Here is a 27491-nt window from a genome sequence, read left to right on the forward strand (position 1 = left end):
TATATTCTATATATTTTTCTTCTGAGATTGTATTTCTAGGGTCCTGACTAGACCCTAATTACTTGCAGATATTAAGTAAGCTTTTACTATAAAATGTTAGCGCCAGGAAGTGGTTGTGGGGAGATGCAGGGGATAGTAGTGAGATGCAGGAGACTGTGGTGAAATGCAAGGATTAGTAGACAGTGGTGAAATGCAGGGGTTAGTAGTGAGATGCAAGGGGCTGTGGTGAAATGCAGGGAGCTGTGGTGAGATGCAGGGGATAGTAGTGAGATGCAGGGGGCTGTTGTGAGATGTAGGGGATAGTAGTGAGATGCAAGGGGCTGTGGTGAAATGCAGAGGATAGTAGTGAGATGCAAGGGGATGTGGTGAAATGCAGGGGATAGTAGTGACATGCAGGGAGCTGTGGTAAAATGCAGGGGATAGTAGTGTGATGCAGGGGGAGGTGGTGAGATGCAGGGGATAGTGGTGAGATGCAAGGGGCTGTGGTGAAATGCAGGGGGCTGTGGTGAGATACAGGGAATAGTAGCGAGATGCAAAGGACTGTGGTGAATGCAGGGGATAGTAATGAGATGCAGGGGGCTGTAGTGAATGCAGGGGATAGTAATGAGATGCAGGGGATAGTAGTGAGATGCAGGGTGCTGTGTTGAGATGCAGGGGACTGGTGAGATGCAGAGGGCTGTGGTGACATGGCGTAAGTTGTTATGAGATGCAGGGGGCTGTGGTGAAATGCAGGGGATAGTAGTGAGATGCAGGGAGCTGTGGTAAAATGCAGGGGATAGTAGTGAGATGCAGGGGGCTGTGGGGAGATGCAGGGGGCTGTGGTGAGATGCAGGGGATAGTAGTGAAATGCAGGGGGCTGTGGTGAGATGCTGGGGATAGTAGTGAGATGCAGGGGATAGTAGTGAGATGCAGGGGATAGTAGTGAAATGCAGGGGGCTGTGGTGAGATACATTGGATAGTAGTGAGATGCAGGGGATAGTAGTGAGATGCAGGGGGCTGTGGTGAGATACAGGGGACTGGTGAGATGCAGAGGGCTGTGGTGACATGGCGTAAGTTATGAGATGCAGGGGGCTGTGGCGAGATGAAATTGATATCGTGCGAACCCCGGGCGAGTCGCTAGTTTCGTATAAAAGGCTCAGACTGAGGTAAAGGAAATTCATATCAGAAAATCTATATCTTGAGCAAAATGGCATGTATGACATACAGTATTTAAGGAAGAGTCTAAATGAATAGGGACATATTGACCCAACATAATAATCATTTAGGAGATTGCCAACCAATACAGAATGGGGAAACTTTGAAATTCTGATAAAGGCCCTTCAGTATGTTATTAGCTTAGTTGACAAGCAATAAATACGTCTGGCAAGGAATACATACGTCTTGTTGATATTCATATTGACAATAAGCAGTATGTGGGCCCGGGTACACCTGGGCCAGGAGATCAATACCCGTGAAATGCTACTTACAGCATTTCCCGAGGCGCCGGCAGTACAACTGTCACCATGATGGTTAATCATCACACAGCTTACAGTTGTACTCCCGGCGCCCGCGAAATGCTTTAAAGGTGCGTATCCACTAGCAGATAGTGGAACGACAGTACGATTACAACATTGTAATCGTACAGTAGTTTCTCTTCCTCTGTAGTGCCTACACTGAATGATATGTCCTTCAGTGCAGGCACCCTCCCTCATCCCTGAACATGGCCAACCTGTGGTTATCGGCAGATTGACCGTCATGTTCAGGCGATGATTGATGTCGGAAACGACAAGCAGGAGCGCGCATCGCTGGTAGTTTCCGACATTTTCATGCCCGATTTGTGCACGATTAATGAGCGATTGAACGATAACAATATCATTATCGTTCAATTGCTCATTTTAATCAGCAAGTGGATACCCTCCTTTTACACCTGTTGATCTCTCTGTGTCTGTATTCCAGTGTCCCCCTTAGTGCTTGTTAATATTTTGAATATCGACAGCCAACTACATAACATCCGGCAGAGTGTTCTCACCACTATGGTAGAACAGTTTGGAGATTTGCACCGAGTCGGATATCCATTCTACAGCAGTGGTGAGAATACTTTGCCAGGCACACTCATTACTTGTCACTTTGCATTTTTAAGAAACAAAAGGAGCTTATTCTACAAGAACTTTCTAAAATTTCTTTTAAAATATCAAACCTTCATAACATTGCCTTATATTGCACAAAATGCTCATAGGACCTGCACTGAAATAGATTGGGTGAGTTTCGCCTTACATTTGTGTGATTCCGATATCTTCCCTCAGGGGAAAGTGACTTGGTACGTAAAAGGATGGGAACGGACGCTTCTTATAATACCAGAGAAAACAAGAATGGCTTCTCGGAAATACAGACCACATATGACAAATCTACCTCATCTTCTGGATACTCCTCAGAGGAGGACCATATTGGTAAGGATTTTCATTTTGTTGATTTTGTCATCTGTAGAGAGCAGAAGTTTGAATTGCCAAGTGACGTTAAATTAATACATTTCCTTATTGTATACACAATAGAAGCATTACACTGTACATTTGGAGGCAATACTAGAACAAATCTCCCCCACAGTCCTATAAAACTGAGAACCCATCACAAGTTGTGTCCCTTTGCCTACTAGACTTAAGAAAATGGTTCTTAACCTTTTTAGGTGCTTGTACTCCATAAGTTTTCATATTTATTTTCGTACTCTATAGAATTTTGTAATACAACACTAAGTAAATAAGTCCATAGGACAGAAGTCTTATGGGAGGTTACACCAGGGCACAGCTAGGGTGGGCAGGCCCCAACATCATCAATTACTTCCATTTATGCACATTAACCCCCTAATTACCTCAGTCTTAATAAAAAAAAATTGTAATCTTAATTAACTCCAGTAAAGCATGACCCCCTCATCCAATTATTCTTAATATTGCCTACCATAATCAATACCCATCCCCCTATTCCCTAACTTACATGTTGGTGATGTTATGTGTTCCTCGTCTTACAGCCGCAGTGTTCAGGGTAGCAGTTGTCAGGCAGATCTGCCAAGACTGTGAGCAGGGGGAGAGGCCATCACAGGGGAGACAGAGGCAGTGTAGCCTATTGCTGCAGAGCACAGCAGAGGAGGTGGGAGGGGATAAGGCCTGGCCTACCTGCGGCTCTCTAGCTGTTGTGAAACTACAATTCCAAGAATACTCTGCCATAGTTTTAGCACTCCCTAATATCAAAACTGTGGCAGGGCATGCTGGGATGTGTGAGCTGTGATTAATCTACACCTGAGGTATGCTGAATCGCCATGTTTTTGATGGTCCGGTTTCTATCACTTAAGTGTTGTTTCCACATCTTCGGGCTTTGAGTTAGATGTACTAAGCTCTGGAAAGTGATAAATTGGAAAGTGATAAACTGCCAACCAATCAGCTCCTTACTGTCATTTTTGAAACAATCTATTTACTAAGCCTTGGATGGAGATAAAGTGAATAGTGATAAAGTACCAGCCAATCAGCTCCTAACTCATGTCACAGGCTGTGTTTGAAAAATGACAGTTATGAGCTGGTTGGTTGGCACTTTATCTCCATTCACCTTATGTCCATTCAAGGCTTAGTAAATAGACCCCACAGCCTGTAAAATGACAGTTAGGAGCTGATTGGTTGGTACTATATCACTCTCCAATGTATCACTTTCCAGAGCTTAGTATCTGCAGTGATTTTTTGTATAAGTTTATTCTAGTACCTATTTGGTTACATGTTTTATCAGTACATCCCAACTATGTTTTTTTTTTTCAATATATTTTATTAAATTTTTTGTCAGTATAGAAGTTGAAGAACATTTACAATAATTCAAATGACAGTAATGTTTCACATGTTGGATTTCTTCACATATAAAATTCAAAAGTATGAACAAAGATATGAACATAAATCACAAGTGTGTATTGTTAAATGGGGAGGAGTGTGGGTAGACAAAGGAAAACACAAGAGTATAGAGAGGGCAAAGGGGTTTATACAGAGCCTGTGCTAGTAGTCATCGTATTGACTAGGCATATTGTCAGAATATGAGGGCATATTAAAGGTTAGGTCAATTGGCGTAGAAGGTACCAATCGTTAGAATCGAAGATTTGCGCTATATGGTCTTGGGTGTGTTTGTCTACGGTATCTATGTACATATCCCATTTTTTGTAGAACTTTTCTACATTATTATTTATATCTGGTAATGTAGAACGCCGGTCAAAGTACAAAAGTTGCAACATTTTCACCTTTACTTCATTAAGAGATGGAGCCGACTTAGAAGTCCAGTGAATAAGAATAATTTTTTTCGCAATAGTAATTAGTATAGTGATAAAAGGATATAAAATTTGGTTTTGCTTACCTAAGTCCCAGTTGGAGAAATTGGCACAAAGGCAAGCAAGAGGATCAGGTATAAGTTTCAGAGAGAATGAGAAATTAATATAATTGACAATTTTGTGCCCAAATTTTCTCACTTTACCACATTCCCAGAAGCAATGAAAGAACTAGCGTTATAATTACATTTTAGACCGTTTCCTGACTCATTAAGGACCATATGCTTCCGCTCGGCCTCGGGAAATGTAGGACCTGTGAATAGTTTGAAAGCCCAACTATGTTTTAAATACATTTTACTTACCAATTTTTGTGGGAATTTTTTTCCTACGGTACCACCGATAATTGGAAATGTTGGGGCAAGACCTCTGGTGAACAAGTGGTAAATATTAGTGACACCTTTATACTTCCTGCACCAACCGATTTATCGTGAGTGTGGTACACCCTACATCTGTATATCAAATAAACCTTTATAGAGTTATTTTTTACCTTCCAGGGTGCAGGAGTGCCCCAATTTCAGGAATCCCTTCCAAGATGAGGTGCGCTAAACCACCAAACTTGTAAATCACAAGACTAGATTGCTGCATTGCATTCTCCTATACTCGGCTTTACCTGTATCACTTCACAGTGCCAAGCATTACACACCCAAGGCCTGAGCCAGAGTAACTCCAGTCCCTTCCTCAGTCTGTGAAATGCAAGACATGTCTGCATCTACTGTGGGGGATGCAGGGGATGACCCTGATATATTTATGAAATTGATATGGGCTCGCTTGTTTTCAGTGACTGCTGATTGCACTCCGTGTATTTCCTGGGTACTCCCCCATTATTTATCAGAAATCCTTTTCAGATCTCCTTCTGGCATGTTCTATTCCTTTCACAGGTTCCCAGAGACCCAGAGCTTAGGCATGGGTTAGATTTGACTATTCAAGAACTGTGCTGCCATCATCTGCCTTTTCACAGATCATCAGAGGGGTCAGGGTTTTTACTCATAAGTATTTTTGGGGCTCAAGCAGAATGGTTTCAGTCAGCCTGCGTTTGCTCTAAAAAAATCTTTTCATGCTGGGAAGTTTCTTGAATATTATGGATGCTTACCCTTAGAACCACATATGGAAGAACCACTAGCGCTTCCTCCACTAAGCTTTGCAGGGATGCCACTTCCTGTTTGAAGTATTCCTTCCTTTTGTCCTGCTATAATATAAGTATGGTTGTTGGTCAGGTCATGGACTCTTGAGAATCATCCTGCTTGTCACAATCCATGGAGGTGGTTATTCATTATCTTCAGCTTACAACCCAGCTCCTGGGGGTATATTTATTAAAGTGGAGATGTTGCCCATAGCAACCAATCAGATTCTAGCTATGATCTTCTAGAAGGTGCTAGATAAATGTTAAGTCGAATCTGATTGATTGTTATGGGCAACAACTCCACTTCTAAAAACCCGCACTTTATTAAATATACCCCATGGAGCCATATGGCTGAATTTTAGACAAGTTACATTAAGTTATGACCCTTTTGACGTCAATCATGCTTCTGAATCTGTTGCGATTTGGTACTTCAGAGTGTGTTTTCTTCCACAGAACAAGGTTTACTCTGTATAGGATATAATATCTTCACTTCTGACAAAGCCACAAATTGTCATTTGTTAATGCAATAGGGTGGTGATACCTATAGCCTTAACCCTGTAAATGTTGTATACACAGTTACACATATGCTTCATTAAATGAATGCACTTCTGGGTTTTAGGAACAGTCTTTTAGGGCAGTGGTTCTCAACTCACGCAAGTCACGTTTTCCGGGTCACCTGGCAGGTGCACAGGTGTATTAATTACTCACTGACACATTTTTAAAGCCCCACTGGTGGAGCTAATTATTTCACTTGTGATTCTGTGAGGAGACCTGAAAAACATGCACTGTTTGGGGTCCTGAGGACCGAGTTTGAGAACCTGTGTTTTAGGGCATTTTGAGTGCTTGGTTTGTCTATCACATGGGGTGTGATAGACAAATCTGGTAGATCCTTCCCAGCTCAGGGTTTTTCACCATCACCACATTCAGGGCACGGTGTCACCTCAGGAGTCCATCTTTGCAATCAATTATTGCTTCCAGATTTTAGAATGGTTTTACAAGAAGTGGACAATGTTTTATTTATAAAGGACTTGAACCTGTTTCTGAAGGTCCAGCTGGGCGATGCTTTTAAGCACTTGTTTTTGTTTCCTTATGTTTTCTCTCTAGAAATTTCATTTTTCTGCAAGCTATTATTTTGGCAAGTCAGATCTCTTGAAACTGTTCCCCCATAGATCTTCATACCTAGTTTTCTCAAGCGAAAGATAATTGTTCTCTGTGGGACAAGATAAGGTACTTTAGAAACAAAAAGTTAATCAAGCCACACAAACAAATATCTCAGTTAAAAAGATATTTATTACAAAATTTAAAAAAAGTATATTCTAAAACATCACTTAGCCTGCTTAGAATATAAATGGTCCTTGTTTTCAGGAACCCCCCTCCACCATCTGTGGAGCTGGAAATCTGAAGACAACGGCACTGTCTGCAGGTCAGTCTCAAGCAAAGGCAAGGCTGATTGGAATTTGCTTTGTCATAAACTCTTATATCATCCTGCTAGTGGGCTCCGGAAACAACTTACAAATATGGGTATAAACCTGTTTCCAACTACACTATTGGTTAAATACTGATAAGAAACCTATAACAAACTAAACATGCGTACATACCAAAAGACAATGCCTTGGAGATACTGTATATGACGTGTCTTGTATTCACATTCCTTATACCACCGAATGCCTGACACACACATAAAAGCACTGAATAAAACATGGCTATAAGTAGCCATTTTTGCTCTTCCATGACAGTAATTCTTCATACGGTTCCTTCAATTCAACAAAAGGTTGTCTCTGGTTGTCATACCTGTTCTGGTAGGGTGAAAAAGACATTTGATCATGGCTTTCTAGAAGAGTATATGGATCATCAGGAGGCAACATTTACAGAGTTGCTATCTGGTCACCCTCATTTATATTTTCCAAGTCTTACAAAGTGCATATCTGCCTAGGACACCTTTGGTAAGTAAGTTTTATGGGTGGCTGTTCATTCTTTGGCAGTCTATCTCTTATGTTGATGGAGACTTTTGGACATTCCAACACCGGTATTTGTATACTACTAGAGGACAAAAAAGAGGTTTGCTTATATATATAAAAAAAAAAATTTCTCCAAGGCTGTAGGGGGCTGCATACTAAGCCACCCCCGGAATATGTTTTTCCATTTCAACCATTTTTTTTATTACATTGAGCATCAGAGAGCCTCTGTTGTATTCTCACACTTCATTTATTTGAATTAATTAGTCTTCTTTTTTGTCTTCAAACCAATGGTACACTTCTCACTACTGATCCAGCTGTCCTGGTAACACCGGAAGGTATAAGTGACATGGGGTGGGACCTGTGACATCACTTCCACTACCTTGCTTCACCAGGCCAGTCGCAAGAGTAGTCGGAACAATGGGGTCTATGTACTAAGCTTTGGAGAAAGAGAAAGTACAAACCAGTCAGCTCCTAATTGTCACTTTACAGGCTGTGGGGTAGTTGTACTAAGCCTTGGAGAGAGATACAGTGGAGAGAGATAAACTACCAACCAATCAGCTCCTAACTGTCAGATTTCAAACACAGCATGTAAAGTAAGGAGCTGATTGGTTGCTTCTTTATCTGACTCCACTTTATCTACACCCAAGGCTTAGTAAATAGACCCCCATAGACTCCAAAGTCACTGGCTTAAATACAGTTAAAATGCTTCAAGATTTTCCCAGTCACTGCCACAGCCTTCCCACTTGATCATGTCAGCAGCACCAACCACCGGGGGCAGTGCAGTATATAGACTCAACTTCTCACACTTGAGGAGGTACTGGCTAGGGAGGTCAGAGCACTGTTGGCTTTATATAGTAAGGGCAGCATTTCTGCTGTACATAATAGAATGAGCACATATGTACTGCAGTAATAGCATTTTCACTCTTACTGCTTTGTATTCAGTGTAGTTTATTGCGGTTAGTGGTAAAATTTCACATATCTGTGTGTGTCTGTCATTCATTTGTTTGCAATTCTGTGGACCCTTTCTTTACTCGTCCTGCGTCCCTCTCCTCCCCCATTCCATCTCTCCGGTCATAAGAAGACTTAAGTGGTAGATGCAAACAAATCTGCATTTATGTATATGTATACAGTCTCCTTGTGGGCATGCACACATTGTTTTCTATTTTGCTCTATGAAAATGTGTGTTAGTGTAATATGGGGAACATCCATAAATATGCATGTTTTATGTGTATCATTTACAGCCCAGTTTCAATAAACGAATACTATTACATTTACAGCCCAGTTTCAATATCAATACCATTAGTGAGCCAGATAATATAGTATTGGTACAGCTGAATAAACTTTCAACCCTCATAGTTTTTATAGTTTTTCTTTCTTTTAAGTTTAGAGTGTTTTTGAAACCATTTGAACAATGGGGAGGTATTATATGGACCTGTGCTCAGACTGTCGTTTTCCTGACATCACTGGGGATTTATCACCCCTCTGCCAATAGCTTCCTGTTCTGGTTGTTTCAATCCCCAGTAATATTGGAAAATGGTTCAAGTGCAAGAAACAGAGAAAAAAAAGCTGGATAATGTATGCCGGCAAGGACCAGTGATGCGCGTGCACGCTGGGTCCTTGCCGTCCCCGATTATCTACTGAACATGCCCGTCAACCTGACGACGCTTGTCAGGTTCGGCGTGTTCAGAGATAGGAGGTCGTGCTCCTGCACGGAATGGCGTTCAGTGAACGTCGTTCAGTGCGGGCACCGCACCCGGGCTACCTGAAGGACTCAACGTTAGACGTTCAGACTTTCAGGTCACCTAATGGATAGGCACCTTAAGTCTAATGTTTGGCAGTAAAGATACATCCACTTAAAGGTGGGTACACACCTGACAGATATATCTGCAGATGATGGTCGTTCATACACACAGAATGACCATAATCTGCATGCTGCAGTGGGTCCCAGTGGCTGAGGGGAAGGTAGGGGGCGTGGCCTAATGGCGGAAGGCGTGGCCATGTCCCTTTAGGAAACAAAAAACACATTTGCGGCACTGGGGAGGGGGGGGGGGGGGCGGTGTGTGTCCCTCAGCCTGGCGCACAGCCAATGGGGGGCGCAATCAGCGTGATCGCTCCCCCCTTTGGCTTAGGAGACTGCTCGGGCTGCTGCTTTAGCAGCCTCGGACAGTCTCCCAGTGCAGCCCAGCACACAGCAGCGTGTGCTGGGCTGCTGCGGATGGGGAGCTGTGCCGGACGGACCCGGGTAAGTAGTACCCGCTCACGGCTCCCCCCTCTCAGCGCCCCTGTGTACGTGTCTACAGACATATCTGTTCATTGGCTGTGCAGCACAGCCAATACGATATGTCTGTGAACGACGTTGTTCACAAACATATCATCTGTACAAACTGGCGGACGGGGGTACGATATATTGGCTGATCAACTGATCGGCCAGTGTGTATCCAGCTTTAGAAAATAGTATCTAGGATATTTATTGCTTTACAGATAGGAAGGGTGGCTTCACACTTGTGACTTTGTAGCAGCCATTTTCCTGATCTACAAATCACAGTATGTTTTTCTTATAGATCCCCAGGATATTAGTTTGCTGCAATTAAGTTAGTACTAGACAACATTTTCCAGGAGTTAGGAGAGTTAGCAATTTTGTAAGAAAACACTTATGGCACCCGGAGCATGATGCACAATCTGAGAGGAGTGTGATTGCCCAACACATGTTAACAGTACCCAGCATGTGCCACCAGCACCCAATACATTATGATCTCAACTTATAACATCATAGTCCCGTTACATTAACTCAGTAGGGATCCAATATGATCCAGCAAGTCAGCCATAAATACACAGGCATGTCATGTACAGAGGAAAATGTGGAGATATACCTGTATGCAAAGATGTATGCGACCAAACCACTCCTATCCATACACTTAATTACATAGACATCATCACTATCAATGTGCACTTACATCAGTCCTTTCCTTGGTGCACATCAGTCCTTTCCATGGTGCAAGAGATTAATCCGAAAACAGACGTATCTCCGAGTACACACAGCTCGTCATTGTCACGTTATTTAGCACCCGCATATAACGCAAAGTGCTTTTTTAATCTGATGGATCTTCGACAAATATGTTTGTATTTTTATGCTCTTGTGTAGATTTCATTGTATTTTGTCAGTGAAGAACTAGATTTTCCTCATAAAAATATTCAATTTTCGGCATGCCAAATGCTGATACCCTACACGCCAGGGGCCTGATATTCTGTTGGACTTCAGCCGGGCATATGTTGCTCCCAAACTGTGTGCACTGAAAAACCATATTCATTAATGTACAGAGTTGTACACGTCTAGTGACGCAGCCCCTATGTGTACAATGGTTCGCTGCTAGTCCTTATCATCTGTTCACACTTGTGCTGATACTAAGTGTAAAGTATACACCTGTACTGGCGTCTGCCCGTTATTGAGCATGCGCAGTGCTGATTTACAGAAGATACACCCCGCTAATGAGCATACGTTAAACACGGCATCAGCCACTTAGTGATCCACACAGAGCATACATGGTTACATTGCTCAGCCTTTCATACATTGTAGGAGGGGGCACAATCCTTCCTGACCCCAAAAATTTATCATTTTAGATAAATACTGTTTAACAGTTGACCTTTTGAACCTGTTGAGCTACCGAGTGTCGACCTATTGTCTGTTTATAATAAATACTGTAAATCTTTCAATCCACACCTCTATTTACACCCACATGCCAGCCATGCCCTGGTCAGTCTTATCATGGCAGTGGATTGTGATCGATGTGTCAACCGTACATTTATGCCCTACTATACAACACTCCAAATACATTATTTATGCCAAGAAAATATTTGGTCGGTGCAGAGCAAAGAAAAGTATATTAATGGAAGATAATAGAATAAATATAAAATCTTTTCTATACTGTCCAATAAACTGCAATGGCTTTGCATGCGCCAGATTTGCATATATGGTAATGTTCTGCAAATATGCATGTGTATTATTAATTATTCATGTGGCTGTTTCATCTGGTCTAACACACACAATCCCATTGTGTCCCTAGGTCACTCTCATTCTCAAGATGGTTCTAAACATGTCTCTCGCTGGAGAAGATGGATTCAGCAAATGCAGAAACTGTCATGGCTCCTGGTGTCCTATCCAGGTTAGCAAAATTGAATCACCATAGCAAAACAGAGGCCCAATATTAATAGAGTAATAAAAGGAAATTATTAAACCATATGTCCACACATACAGTGCATCCGGAAAGTATTCACAACGCTTCACTTTTTCCACATTTTGTTATATTAGTCTTATTCCAAAATGGAATAAATTCATTTTTGTCCTCAAAATTCTACACACAATACCCCATAATGACAAAGTGTAAAAAGTTTTTTTGAGATTTTTGCAAATTTAATAAAAAAAAAAAACGCTAAGAAATCACATGAACATAAGTATTCACGGCCTTTGCCATGAAGTTCAAAATTGAGCTCAGGTGCATCCTGTTTCCTCTGATGATCCTTGAGATGATGTTCCCACAGCTTAAATGGAGTCCACCTGTGGTAAATTTAGTTGATTGGACATGATTTTGAAAGGCATACACCTGTCTATATAAGGTCCCACACTTGACAGTGTATGTCAGAGCACAAACCAAGCATGAAGTCCAAGGAATTGTCTGTAGACCTCCGAGACAGGATTGTCTCGAGGCACAAATCTGGGGAAGGGTACAGAAAAATATCTGCTGCTTTGAAGGTTCCAATGAGCACAGTTGCCTCCATCATCCGTAAATGAAAGAAGTTCGGAACCACCAGGACTCTTCCTAGAGTTGGTCTAAACTGAGTGATTGGGGGAGAAGGGCCCTAGTCAGGGAGGTGACCAAGAACCCAATGGTCACTCTGTCAGTGCTACAGCATTCCTCTGTGGAGAGAGGAGAACCTTCTAGAAGGACAACCATCTCTGCAGCAATCCACCAATCAGGCCTGTATATTAGAGTGGCCAGACTGAAGCCACTCCTTCGTAAAAAGCACATGGCAGCACACCTGGAGTTTGCCAAAATGCACCCGAAGGACTCTCTGGTCTGATGAGACAAAGATTAAACTCTTTGACGTGAATGTCAGGCGTTATGTTTGGCGCAAACCAGGCACCGCTCATCACCAGGCCAATACCACCCCTACAGTGAAGAATGGTGGTAGCAGCATCATGCTGTGGGAATATTTTTCAGTGGCAGGAACTGGGAGACTAGTCAGGATAGAGGGAAAGATGAATGCAGCAATGTACAGAGACATCGTGGATGAAAACCTGCTCCAGAGCGCTCTTGCCCTCAGACTGGGGTGACTGTATATCTTTCAGCAGGACAACGACCCTAAGCACACAGCCAAGATATCAAAAGAGTAGCTTCAGGACAACTCTGTGAATGTCCTTGAGTGGCCCAGCCAGAGCCCAGTCTTGAATACAAGTGAACATCTCTGGAGAGATCTAAAAATGGCTGTGCACCGACGCTTCCCATCCAACCTGATGGAGCTTGAGAGGTGCTGCAAAGAGGAATGGGCGATACTGCCCAAAGATAGGTGTGCTAAGCTTGTGGCATCGTATTCAAAAAGACTTGAGGCTGTAATTGCTGCCAAAGGTGCATCAACAAAGTATTGAGCAAAGGTACTTTTTACACGTTGTCATTACGGGGTATTGTGTGTAGAATTTTGAGGACAAAAATGAATTTATTCCATTTTGGAATAAGACTGTAACATAACAAAATGTGGAAAAAGTGAAGCGCTTTGAATACTTTCTGGATGCACTGTAAATCACATATTACATCCCCAAACTGGAGCATCAGTGGGATTTACATTGCGTAAAATGCGCTATGGCACATTGCAGGTACATAACAAAATGTGGCTGAACCTAGCGCTGTTGTTATAATTGATAATAATAATGATGATAATAATAACTATTATTTATATAGAGCCTACTCATTATGCAGTGCTTTCACAGAGATTATTTTGAAAGTATCTTGTGGCCCATCACTTTTATTTATATGGCGCCACAAAGTGCCTTCAGTGCTGTACAAGGTGGTGAGCATAAAGACATTGCAAAATAACAGGACCATATACAACAGGCAACCATAGTGTAAGTACACAGTACAAAACAGGGCCGCTCCGCCATATACTTGGGTGACTGGTGGGCACCAGACTGCAGTGGGCACCAACGGTAGCAAGACAAATGCTCCCTGCACATAGCTGCCCAGTCACAGCTCAGCACATATAACACAGAGGGCCGGGACTCTCTTTCCACTCTGCCTCCGACCCTGGACAGTGTGTAGGAGGAATAAGCATACCATACTACCTCGTCTCACCGGGACACTCATAAATTACAAAGCCACAGAACCTGTGTAATTCAGGAGTGTCCTGGTTTAAAGGGATAGTATGGTAAGCCTAAGGAGGAAGAATCCTGAGGTCGAGGCTCTCCCTCCACTCTGCCTCCGACCCCAGCCAGCGTGCAGGAGGAAGGATCCCGGGGCAAAGTCTCTTCATCCACACAGGCTCCCCCTCTCCTCAGCAACACAGCAAATAGGGTGTCAATGAGCTGCTTACCAGCTGTGTTAGGGTCCGTCCACCCCTGGTACAAACATTACTACAACACCACCAACTGGGTAAGACAAATAACAGGCACGAGGGTAGGGCAATTTGTTTTTACAAGAAGGCATGATCAGTGGTAAGTTGGGAGGTGCGAGAGGTCAATTCAGCACTCAGTGATCCTGTACCCAACATATGATGACGTCAGCACATACCTCTATGTACGTTAGGGGTTTAAATGTCTTTTCTTTTTGTGCATTTCTATCTACTATCCTGTGTAATTTGTGTTTATTGGCCAAATTCCTATTCTCTATTGTTCTGTTCTCACACCTTGTTTGTTCTCCCTTATTTTAGTGTCTATATACATAGAGATATAGAGCCCAGGATTAGCACAGATGTAAACTAAAGCAGATCGATTCCTGGAGAAGACAGTAAAAAATAAAAACCTAGGGGGAGGTTGAACACTGATAAAATCTTAGAAGGAGGGGTTAATCTCATTAGTTGTAGTGACATTAGATGCCCAGGAAAGGGATTAACCTAAATTGTGCTCCTCATTCAACAAGACAAAAGCACAATCCAACAAAGCCCCTGACCTTTTCTCAGTATGAAGACATTTTATTATCTTAAGGAGCCATTACATATTTTGTCTCTGCATGACCACACAAAGATGTCCCTAATGATAAAGAAAGATTCCCATTTATGTTCAAGATCTACTAACATGCCACACACATGATGAACCAGAACAGCACTCGGGCATGATAGAAATGAAATGTAACCAAATTGTAGGAGATTAATTAATTCAGTGCACAAGATGTGCCGTAAATTCTACCCAGATGTCACTGGGGCCTGCTAGACTTACTGATAGATAGCCAGACCTATGTATTAATAGCTGTCATCTGGAAACAACACTTACCAAAATAATAATGCAGTTAATATAAATGTTGTGGCTATGTTGCATGCTGCACATATCGGAGCATGTGGACCAGACTAGTATACAACATATGTAAAGTAAATGATTAATGCACTTTTATTATATAGTGCAGATATAGGGGGTCACTCAGACCCACTCGCGAGCGGCAGTACGCTCGCAAGTGGGTCGATGGTCCCCACTGCGCATGCGCACGACTGAGGGAGCTCCGTCGTGCGCAGTGCGCATGCGCGAGACGCGGCGAGCGAAGGACTTTCTATCGCTCCGGGTCTCGCACCAAAGGGGGCGTGCTGTCGATGTTGACTGATAGAACGCCCCCTTTGGTGGGCGTTCCGGGGGCGTGCCTGCCAGACGGAGGCGTTCCCATGGGAACGCCTACCGTCTGAAGCCGGCCCCACTGACATCACTAGTGATGTCAGTGGGAGTGATTTTGGCTCTGATAGAGCCAAAATCACTCCTGGCCTTGCGGCAGGGAAACCCGACCGGAGGGCTTCCCTCGCAATTCCGATGGTCGCGATTGGTCAAGACCATCGCGACCATCTATTTGCACGCTCGTATATGCTGTGGGTGGTGACCCAAAGCTATACGAGCGTCCAGGAGGACGCTCCATATTAATGGAGGAGGGCCCTGATTCAGAGCGAGCGCCCTCACCCAATAAAATGATTCATGTTTAAACCTGTTTCTGTTTTGTGTCTGCGCAGTTCCTCTGTTTTTTTTATCCCAATTGTAAAGCGCTATGGAATAAGCTGGCTAAATAAGTAAATCTCTATAATAATGTGAGAAATTAGGTAATAAGCATCAACAAGTATAGTTGAGGGTAAATAGGCGATCTCCCAAACAATTTTCAGCCAATGACCGTTCGTTGGTTGGAGCAGAGTCATAAGTGCTGAGGAAAAATGACCCGAGTTGAGAAGAGTAACACCCAGGCTACCGACAACTGACTGCTATGTACAACACTAGTGACAGAGACACCACATTGTATATTGTCATGGACAGAGTGACTGACAAGCTCCCCAAGAAAAACAAATAGGTGAAGTGGGAGAAGGAGCGCACACACTGGAGGATTAATAAATGATGCCTGGTCTCATAGATCCTTGTTCCTGTTAGAATCCGTAGAAATCCATGGATCTGTCATGTGTACAAGTTGCAGGATTGGGGCTATAGTGTAATGCTCTGAGCTGTGTTTAATAGCACACATCTTTTGTGCGCATGCACCGTCTTCCTGAATATCACTGGGAAGGTGGCACTATGGAGGAGGAGGGACCTGGTACAAGGTAAACTGTGGGATACGCCCCTGCCATAGGTGTTATATATGTTATCATATACCATTAGCATCTTTTCTTGTTTATTATACATGGTGGATTCTATGCAGGATCTCCTCACCTGTCACTTCCTCTTTAATTATCTTTCATTCTATAGGTCATATGTTTGGACTCTTGTACTGGTGGATTGGCACCACGTGGTATCGTCTTACAACCTCTGCTTCTCTACTTGATGTCTTCATCTTAACCAGGTCAGTTCAGGCACATTGAGATGGAAACCAAAAGGCCTAACCATATCCCCTGGACACGGATATAAAATGCATATCTTGTTTCTTGCTCTGCTAGTAAAAAGGCCAGGAGAAATAAATGTACTGTTAGGAATGGGGTACGCCTCGTCTGTAACAGCTACTATACAGCCCTGGTGTTAGGTGATGTGCTACACACTTCTGGCCTTTTTAAGAACATTGTTTTTTTGGTCAGAGGACTAATGCTGGGCATACATACACTATGAACTTATCTGGCTGATCCACCTGATATCGGTGAATTGGCCAGATAATTACACAGTGTATGCGGGCGAACAATCTGAAAATATCGATCGGTCGGCCATGCCGGAATATCCAGATAAGTGACAGTCGGCCGCATTTGACAGTGCATGCCCTGCCGCGGCCGACACATGAACATTTCTCCTGTCCCTTCACAGGGAAGGAACAAGGAAATGTCTCCTCCCCTGAGGAGGAGCAAAGATATCGCAGCCCATACACTGCGAGTTATCTCACAGTGTATGGCCACGATATCAGGCTGTCAGATAAAATGCCTGTCTGTCTGTACGTGTATGCCCAGCATTAGTGATGCTGCTTCACCTCTGCAGAGCACATTTAAGCCCTGTGGTGCAGCTATACTTACTGTTAGTCTTAACCAAAATGTTTGTTTCTATTAACAATGCTCTATTACTGTAATTATTAATAAAAATGAATTTATGGAATCTGCCATGTCGGGCTTATCGAGGTATTGAAAATGGAGTTCAGTAAGGTGAGCTAAACAAACCTCTGTTATTGCTGCAGTAGAGCCGTCTTATAACGTATGTTATTCACATGCTTATAGCCAACCAGAATTATCCCACAGAAGTAGAGAATGAAGGGTATGACAGAAATGGTTGTTGGAGACATGTAGAAACTGGTGACTAAGGAGTATTTTCCTGGTGCAGAGTTGTACACTATTACAGTCATAGCTGTGATCACGCTCGCAATTTGAGTGCGAAAATATGCTAATGCCTACCACTAGACTCCCCGCCTGAAATAGTGTTCGACGGACTTGCCAAATGGTGCTACACCCACTTCCCCTATCTGCATAGTGTGCAGATCTGCCAGGAACGATAATACACATCGGCTGCACATCAACTCCTAAAATTATTCCTGGGCTGCGCGGATCCTGGGGCAACTTTCTCTCTAAAAATAGCCTCCGAGGGCATATTCAATCGGGCACGAGGTTTAGCGAGGTAAAAAACCTTTAATCCAATTTTGGATTACAGCAGGTATGCGCGCTCCCGCGGTAATCAATAAAATAAAAAAAAAAGTGGTCACAGGGTTTTCAGCTCCGAAGAACTTGCAGCGCGTAAAACAAAAAAATATTTTAAAAAATTACACTTACCTGCCCGGTGGTGTCCGCAGCTCCCATTGGCCTCCCCTCCATCTTGTCACTGTGGAGGGGGCTGCTGGGAGGCTCCGGGGGCTGTTGGGAGGAGCAAGGGCTGCCGGGAGATGTAGTTCCAGCGCCCGTTACAGGGGGGCGGGGACACGCATGAGGGGTCACACACACACACACTCACTCATAAACACTTACAAACACACACACTGACATACTCACCGCTGCTGCAGGAGACCGGCTCCAGACGCTGGAGAAAGAAGACACCGCTTCAGAAGGTGAGTAATTAAGGACTAATTAAGCTAATTGGAAACCTCCAATTGCTTAATTATTCCTCAGTGGGGGTGCCACCATGGTCCCAGAGCAAGTCCTGCTGATTTTTCCTAAAGTTAACGATTTTAGGAAAATCAGACTTGCTCTGGAGGTGCGAGGGGAAAACAACCTCCTGGTGCTCAAGATCTAAAAAAAAAACCACCACGCACCTAATTGAATAGGAAAAATCCCGATCCTGAAGGAAAAAACCTTTCAGGTGCAGGATTTATGCTATTCTCACCCTCAATTGAATATGCTCCAGAGACTGTGGTTTTGCGATGGGGAACGCAGACACAATCACAGACCCTTGGAACTCCCATAACGCTCACAGACCAGCCTCCTTTTACGAACACTTTCGGCCACATCTCTGACTGCACTGAGGAACGCCCATAGTGGTCTGCACAGGACCTTGCGGTCACAGAGACATTGCTCCTGTTTAGACTACAGCTCCCGCGTGTGCAGTCAGACTTTTCTCTGCGTTTTGTGAATATGCAGTAGCAAAAAAAAATCGCTCATCGGCATAGTGTACAACTCCGTTCCTACTGTGAAAGGTAACATTTTATTTTCTAGTTTTGTTGGGTGCTCTTGGTGGTTGTACTGTATCTGTGAACATGTCAGTATCTTTTATATTGCTTAGTGTGTTACATTATCAGTTACAGTAGATGGCTTGTAAGCTGGGTACACACTGTGCGATATGAAGTTTGTGCATCTGACGAACGATATATCACTAAGTGCATCAGTTCATGTGTTGAGCCGATATGTCTGTGAATGACATCGGCTGTGAACACAGCTGTGCAGCACTGCAGATCTATCAGTACATCTACCTGTTTGTACAGGCTTCCTGCCGACCGACCCATATGACGACCACAGGAACCGGCAGATTGTTAAGTGTGTATGGACAATTGATTTGTGCAGAACACTTACCAAATTGTTGGATTGGTCGGCCTGCCGATCCATCGTTCAGGTGTGTACCCAGATTTAGGCTGTTTTAGCTAATCACGGCATCAATCCCCACACACAATTGAATCCTCATGTCTCTACTTTGCACTGTTGAGAAACAAAAAATTCTGTTCTTTTTATCATTTGAATATACGTTAATATAAAAGTTGCTATAGATGCATAGGCAGATAACGGCAGCATGAATGGTACTGCTGCATCCTCCATTCCCTGGTCCTGTGTAATAGACTTATTACAGGCTAGGTGGAAGTATGACTAAACCTTTTCAAGGAAGTTCTGGTTAGCCCACCTCACACACAAACAAATGGAACTTGAATTTAAAAAAAAACCAAACAGTTGCTCTTTATTCACTCTAGTTTTAAAACTATTTAATTTCCCTAGATTTAATTAATCTGTAGATTTTAATAGTAGTCTCAAAACAAATATTTGAACAGCATCGGTTATATTTTGCAGGCATTACAATGTCCTGAAAAAGATGCTGCTGGTACTTTTGCTACTTCTATTATTGGCACTGATGGCAGCAGGTAAGTGATATACATGTGAGCATCTTCCGCACCGACTAAAGTGAGCCATAAATCTAAATGCTCAGAGAATGTCAAGTATGAGTGTGTGATATAGATATACACACACAGCGCCTTGCAAAAGTATTCACCCCCTTTGCGTTTTTAATGTTTTGTTGCCTCACAACTTGGAATTGAAATGGATTGTTTGAAGGTGTGCATCATTTCATTCACAGAACATGCCTACAACTGTGAAGTTGTGTTTTTTTTTCTTTTATATTGTGAATCAAACAACATTTAGGACAACATAACAGAAATCGTCAGCGTGCATAACTATTCACCCCCCTAAAGTCATTACTTTGTCGAGCCACCTTTTGCGGCAATTACAGCTGCAAGTCGCTTTGGATAAGTCTTTGTGAGCTTGCCACATCTTGCCCCTGGGACTTTTGTCCATTCCTCAAGGCAAAACTGCTCCAGCTCCTTCATGTTGGATGGTTTCCGCTTGTGAACAGCAATCTTCAAGTCTGACCACAGATTCTCAATTGGATTGAGATCTAGGCTTTGACTAGGCCATTCCAACACATTTAAATGTTTTCCCTTAAACCACTCGAGTGTTGCTTTAGCAGTATGCTTCGGGTCATTGTCCTGCTGCAAGGTGAACCTCCGTCCCAGTCTCAAATCGCAGGCAGACTGAAACAGGTTTTGCTCAAGAATATCCCTGTATTTAGCACCATCCATCTTTCCCTCGACCCATATCAGTTTCCCAGTCCCTGCTGCTGAAAAACATCCCCACAGCATGATGCTGCCACCACCATGTTTCACTGAGGTGATGGTGTTCTTGGGGTGATGGAATGTATTGGGTTTGCGCCAGACATAGCGTGTTCCTTGGTGGCCGAAAAGTTCAATTTTAGTCTCATCTGACCAGACCACCTTCCTCCATATATTTGGAGAGTCGCCAACATGCCTTTTGGCAAACTCAAATCGTGTCTTCTTATTTTTTTCACTAAGTAATGGCTTTTTTCTGGCCACTGTTCCATAAAGACCAGCTCTATGGAGTGTATTGCTTATTGTGGTCACATGCACAGATACACCAGTCTCTCCTGTGGAACTCTGCAGCTCCTTCAGGGTTACCTTTGGTCTCTGTGCTGCCTCTCTGATTAATGCTCTCTTTGCCCGGTCTGTGAGTTTTGGTGGGCGGCCTTCTCTTGGCAGGTTTGTTGTGGTACCATGTTCTTTCCATTTGATGATGATGGATTTGATGGTGCTTCAGGGGATCATCAAAGATTTGGATATTTTTTTTTTATAACCCAACCCAGAATTGTACTTCTCAACAACTTTGTCCCTGACTTGTTTGGAGAGCTCCTTGGTCTTCATGGTGTGATGCCTCTTGCTTAGTGGTGTTGCAGCCTCTGGGGCCTTTCAGAAAAGGTGTGTTTATACTGACAGATCATGTGACACTTAGATTTCACACAGGTGGACTTCATTTCACTAATTATGTGACGTCTGAAGGTAATTGGTTGCACCAGAACTTTTGAGGGGCTTCATAGCAAAGGGGGTGATTACATATGCACATGCCAATTTTCAGAATTTTAATTCTAAAGATTATTTTATTTATATATATATATATATATATATATACATATATATATATATATATATAGTTTTCTCATTTCACTTCAACAACTTAGACCATTTTGTGCAGATCCATCACATAAAATTCAGATAAAAAAAATAAATAAATTTTAGGTTGTAATATAATAATAAAGGTAAAGAGCCAAGGGGGGTGAATACTTTTGCAAGGCTATGTATATGTGTGTGTGTGTGTGTGTGTGTGTATATATATATATATATATATATATATAATATGCACACTGTATATAGATAGATAAATGCATAGTGGGGAAATTCAGGGGTCTTTTCTTACATATAATTCAGCATATTTTAGGCTTTGGGATAATTATAGAATACACCTTTTATCCTGACAATTCTTTGTTCAAAACATTCTGGATGCTAGGTCCTATATGTATATGGTATACTATATGTATATGGTGTACTATATGTATATGCCAATGGGGCTACCACACAGAATTAAAAATTGTGCGAGTTCACAATATGATCCTTGTGTTCCACCTACAACATTTCTCATATCTTAACTAGCTTATAGCTCATCAATATGATATATCATAAGACTGTCCTCTTCTCAGGACTATGGTATTTCTATCCATTTGGACTCAGGGGCTTGTTATTGGCTCCCATGGCGGCATTTACTGGAACACAGGTACCTATTAAAGATGATGTGCAGATGAGAGATTCAGGACCCCAGACTAAGCATCTGTTTCAGGTTTGTAACATATCCACCTTTATTACATAGTTGTCATCTTTCATAACTTTGATGGTTTCTGTTAGTCAATTTGTTAATTCAACTGTGATAAATGAGTTTTATATTCTTATTCCTCTTTTATAATAGAACTAAATAGTTTTCCAAATATAATTTTTCCGGTGCTTTCAAATCTGAGTTCTCCCCAGAAAATTTTTCCTGCCGGGTGGCATCAAGAAGTAGTCGGGTGGGAGCCTTAATAATAGCAATAATAAAATGTATTAAACCCTGACCTTATAATGATTTAAACTTGAAATAACATTTTATATATTAATTCTCCTCTTCTTATTAGAGGCCCAGTCAGAGCCGGATTTAGACCTCATGGGGCCCTAGGCAAGATACCAGTTTGGGGCCCCCTCCCTCAAACACATAGAGAGAGGGTCTAGGCGGCACTCACAGATCTTATTAGCAATAGTAGTAAATAAGGAGACACTACTCCATATAGTTGATAAATCCTTATTTACTACTAATGCTACTAAGACCTGTGTGGGGTGGGGGGGGGGGCAGGACAAGTAAGGCTGGCAGGGCTAGGAGGGAGACAGGGAAGGCTGGCAGGACTAGGAGGGAGACAGGGAAGGCTGGCAAGGCTAGGAGGGAGACAGGGAAGGCTGGCAGGGCTAGGAGGGAGACAGGGATGGCTGGCAGGGCTAGGAGGGAGACAGGGAAGGCGGGCAGGACTAGGAGGGAGACAGGGAAGGCGGGCAGGACTAGGAGGGAGACAGGGATGGCTGGCAGGGCTAGGAGGGAGACAGGGAAGGCTGGCAGGACTAGGAGGGAGACCGGGAAGGCTGGCAAGGCTACGAGGGAGACAGGGAAGGCTGGCAGGACTAGGAGGGAGACAGGGGAGGCTGGCAGGACTAGGAGGGAGACAGGGAAGGCTGGCAGGGCTAGGAGGGAGACAGGGAAGGTTGGCAGGGCTAGGAGGGAGACAGGGAAGGTTGGCAGGGCTAGGAGGGAGACAGGGGAGGCTGCAGGACTAGGAGGGTGACAGGGAAGGTTGGCAGGGCTAGGATTGAGACAGGGAAGGTTGGCAGGGCTATGAGGGAGACAGGGAAGGCTGGCAGGACTAGGAGGGAGACAGGGGAGGCTGCAGGGCTAGGAGGGAGACAGGGAAGATTGGCAGGGCTAGGAGGGAGACAGGGAAGGCTGGCAGGACTAGGAGGGAGACAGGGGAGGCTGCAGGGCTAGGGGGAGACAGGGAAGGTTGGCAGGGCTAGGAGGGAGGCATGGAAGGCTGGCTGGACTAGGGGGGGAAGCACAGGGCAAGGAAGAATGGCTGCAACAGGGGGGGAGCAGGGCAGGGACAGCTGGCTGGACTGGGGCGGGGGGAGAACAGGGCTAGGTTAGGGATTAAGTAAGTAGCAGGGTACCTGTTTTAAAATGTCTTCAACTGGCTGCACTGGCACAGCCAGCTAACCAGAATCAACTCCAACAGAATTTAAAATATTTAGAGAGTTGGGGGCCTGGCGGGCTCTGGTAGTAGTGCTGCATCGACATTTCAAATATGGCGCGGCCCCGAGCCAATCACAGCTTGCGGACCGCCAGCCAATCAGGAGCGGCCGTTCCGGATTGGCTGCCGGTCCGCGAGCTCAGGCTGGCTCGTTGCCGGCACCATAAATGACATGCAGCCTGCATTGTATTTCAATTCTACGTGGCTGCCAGTGCAGCACTGCTGCACCTGGGCCCCGCCTCTTTCCCCTGTCTCCGGGCCCGTACTCGAGGCCTGCCAGTCGCCCCCTGATGGCGGCCCTGTGCGCAGGCGGCACACTGACACAGGGGCGAGTGGGATGGAAAACCAGCCCGGGAAATTTATAGTAGCAGCCCTAATGGTGCGGAGTCTGTTAAGGGGGACACATGCACAGATTAAAAACAATGCACAAGAAAAAAAATAAAAAAAACACATTCACCCCACAAGTAAATAATAAAACACATCGGCTCCCATAGAAAAAAAAAATAACAAACACACTGACCACCGACAGGAAAAAAAAAAACACATTAGCCCCCACAGGAAACAAAATAAAAACACATTGGCCTCCACATAAAAAAGAAACAAATCTGTCCCTACAGAAAACAATAAAACACATTGACCCCTGACAGGTAAAAAAACAAATACGCGCATTAACCCCATCAGGAAAAATAAAAACAAATTGTCCCCTGCAGGAAAAAAAATAAAAACACATTGGCCTCCACAAGAAAATAATTGGCTGAGCAGTGTACTTCACTGGGGCCATGGGGTATGGTGGGTAGTGTATGTCCAGGGCCTGGGGGCTACTGTATGTCTAGGGGACCAGGGAGTAGGGTATGATCTGGAGGCTGGGGGTAGGGAGGGTTACAGTATGTTCCAGAGGCAGGGTAGGAGTAGTAGTAGTGCAGATTAGGGGCTGGATGGGAGTAGTAGTGGAAAGTGGGAGTAGTTGTAATGCGGGCAGATTCGGAGTAGTAGTATTGCAAAGCATTGGACAGGCTGGTAACAGTAGCAGTGTGGAGCAGGTGGGCAGGTTGGGAGCAGTAGTGTGGAGGAGGAGGGCAGGTTGGGAGCAGTAGTGTGGAGCAGGGTGGGAGTAGTGGGAATAAGCAGGCAGCACGAGAGTGGAAGGGAATCACTGTGAAGAAGTAAGCTGAACATGAATCACCTCCACTCCGGGGTCAACTGCTCTCTGCATGGGTCCCGACTGCCGTCCCTCTCTCTCGTTGATAGCAGCAGCCAGTGTGTACACTGCACAGCCAGTCAGCGAAAGCTTCTCCCAGTCCCACCAGTGTCCCGTTCCTCCGGCGGCGGCTCCTACTTCGTCCCAGCTATACAGCAGCCTCAAGCACAAGCCCCTTTCATCCTGCCGGCTTGTCGTCTGCAGCCCCAGGGGATGGCCCGGCCCCGACTATCCCACCGAGACATGGGGCCTGACAACGGGCGGCAGAGGGAGAGGACACTCACACAACACAATGATGGCAGAGCCGGGAGTACGCGAATCGCGGCAGCCGGCGTCGGCCAGCCCAGCAGAGGGGTTCATGGGACAGCAGCACGGACTCTCTGGGAGAGATGGTACTCGCGCAGTGCTCCTCTGGGAGCGCTGTGAAAGGCTTAGGGCAATTGGGGCCTGTCCACGAGCCCCTTGGGTCCTGCCCGGGCCCTAGGCGAGCGCCTACAATGCTAAGGGGAAAATCCGGCCCTGGGCCCAGTCGTCTGATTATGAAAAAGCTGCAAAGTCTGTAGGATCTGGTCCTTTTTATACAGCTCCCAGATACTGTCCCTTTTTGCAGGCTCCCAACGTGGCGGGTGGTAGGCTGTTTCTTGCCGGGTGGTGCAACCACAAAAAAACAGCCTGGGGAGAACACTGCAAATAATTGTTATTTACTGTAGTGCTATGCACCATTAATAGGATTATTTCCTGCAGTGTTGTGCTCATACAACAACTGCACTCCTGTAGTTTCAGCCCTGAAAATAATTCAGTGATATGTTTAAAAAAGTGGAATACTGTGTTTGGAAATGTGATTGTTTTTATATTGATTTTTTTTCGGAAAACGTATGTGGCATTTTTATTAGGATTATTTAATTTAATTTCTCTCTGTTCAAAAGACTGAATTAGAGTCCCGCATGAAGTCCCTTGAAATGAGATTCCAGGGCCTAGAGAATGAGTATAAAGTGATGACACCTGGTGAAACAGGATCTAAAGCAGTTACCGGTCTCAGTCGGGATGAAGTGGTTCAAGTCTTCAAAGAATTGTCCATCGCCAAAGAGTCAGCTTTGAGAGCAGGGATACTACAGGAAGGTGCAACCATGACTAAGGTACAATTTGACAATAGAAGAGTCACTGACGCACGTGCAGAATGCATTGGCTGTATAGTGACGTCTGAATGGGCTGCTGGTCTTCTGTTTTCTAGAGTGAACTGAGAACGTTGCGAGAGGAGCAGCAGGATAATCTACAGAACATTCTTCAGAAAATGCATCAGATGTCCATGGTGAGAAAAGCAGGGTACTATAAGGGAATGGGTATGATATCCCGGCTGTCGGGATACCGCTGGTCAGAATACCGACAGCGGCATCCCGACAGCCAGAAGCACAACACCCATAGCAACTAATGGTAAGTATTTTCCTACCCCCTACCCTAACCCTCCCTTCCCTGGTGCCTAACCCTAACTTACCCCTCTAGTGCCTAAACCTAACCTCCCCGTACCCTAATCCTAACACCCTCTCCCTGGTGCCTAAACCTAACCTTCGCCCTAGTGCCTAAACCTAACCTCCCCGCACCCTAACCCTCCCTCCCCGTTACCTAACCCTCCCCCTAATGCCTAACCCTAACCCATGGTCGGGAAACTGGTGCCGGGATCCTGACCTGTCGGGAATTCGGCGCCGGTATTTAGACCGTCAGCATCCGGTACGCCACGATGCTGACTACATCCCATTATAAGAGGCAATGCTGCCTTCACACTGCCTGAAACAATATACAGATGGAGCCACAAGCAGAGCCACAAGCAGAGCAGAGCCAATGCTCCACCTTAGTAAAACCAATTCTGAAACTTGCACTGATTTAGGACCGATATAGATTGGTTGATCTTCATAGAACATTCTGAGATGTGTTTTTTATGTTTATTGTTATTATATAGTCAGTAGTAGCAAATTGTAACGTTAATGCTGACAGCAATTCCTGTTTGGGTTTTTAAAGTGTTATGGTTGTCAAATCCTGCTTAACCACACAAAACAAGCCGCCCTGTTGAACACCCCTATATTTATACATCAGACATTTTACGTTATGTGCTTTTAACTTATACTAGAGATAACAAAAAGCACATTAACTTACCACCATCATGGCATAATATAGAATACTGTTATGCATCCCTGTTTTTATGGTATATGCATATGCAAGTGTCAGGATTACATTTTATTCCCCTGGGACAGAAAATATATTCACAAAAACATCTTAAAAACTATGCACTAGGTACAGTGTTCGTGTAAGGTACCAATGGATCAGCATCTGGGCCCTAGATGGACCACACTGTGAGTGCTATTTCTCCTGATCGTTACATTTATTATCCATTATATCAGGGGTAGGAAACCTTTTTTCTGCCGAGGGCCATTTTGATATATATAACAATATTTGCGGGGCCAGTGCAAGCCACACACCCCCCCCCCCGTGTGACGTCACATGGGGTGGGGCCACAATCGCTGGTGATTACAGCAATGCCCGACGCATCCTGAGGATCCTCCCGGGAGCTGTAAATACAGCGGTGTGATCGTCTAAGGCGTCCTAAGGATGAGGCTGGCAGAAAAAAGCTCCGAGGGCCAGACCAAATGATTCCGCGGGCCTTATACGGCCCCCGGGCCTGAGGTTCCCCATCCCTGCTTTATATAATATAGAAAACACACGTACACTGGTGTCCATTACATCCAAAGCCTGTTAACCTACCAATGTGTTTTGGAATGTAGGAGAAAATTGGGGCACCCAAAGGAAACCTGTGTGAATATGCCAAGTCTACACAGATACCTGGAATTGAGCCTATGCCCCCACTGTCCCTGGGTGGCAGCAGGACACTGCCACCTTCCTGCATACTATTA

General features: G+C 44.3%; 1 protein-coding gene across 1 annotated transcript in view; it reads left to right on the forward strand.

Moving 5' to 3' along the window:
- The window catches only part of SUN2 (Sad1 and UNC84 domain containing 2), an 86425-nt gene that overhangs the window by 33844 nt on the left and 25090 nt on the right, over positions 1-27491 (forward strand). The window contains exons 4-10 of the mRNA XM_088455024.1: positions 2283-2426; positions 11464-11562; positions 16311-16404; positions 19517-19587; positions 21768-21904; positions 25515-25724; positions 25820-25897. Coding sequence (XP_088311150.1) covers positions 2283-2426; positions 11464-11562; positions 16311-16404; positions 19517-19587; positions 21768-21904; positions 25515-25724; positions 25820-25897 — 833 coding nt within the window. The remainder of the gene's footprint in view (positions 1-2282; positions 2427-11463; positions 11563-16310; positions 16405-19516; positions 19588-21767; positions 21905-25514; positions 25725-25819; positions 25898-27491) is intronic.

This window comes from Taudactylus pleione, unplaced genomic scaffold (assembly GCF_031769625.1).
Source record: "Taudactylus pleione unplaced genomic scaffold, aTauple2 ptg000642l, whole genome shotgun sequence".
In the NCBI taxonomy this organism is placed as follows: domain Eukaryota; kingdom Metazoa; phylum Chordata; class Amphibia; order Anura; family Myobatrachidae; genus Taudactylus; species Taudactylus pleione.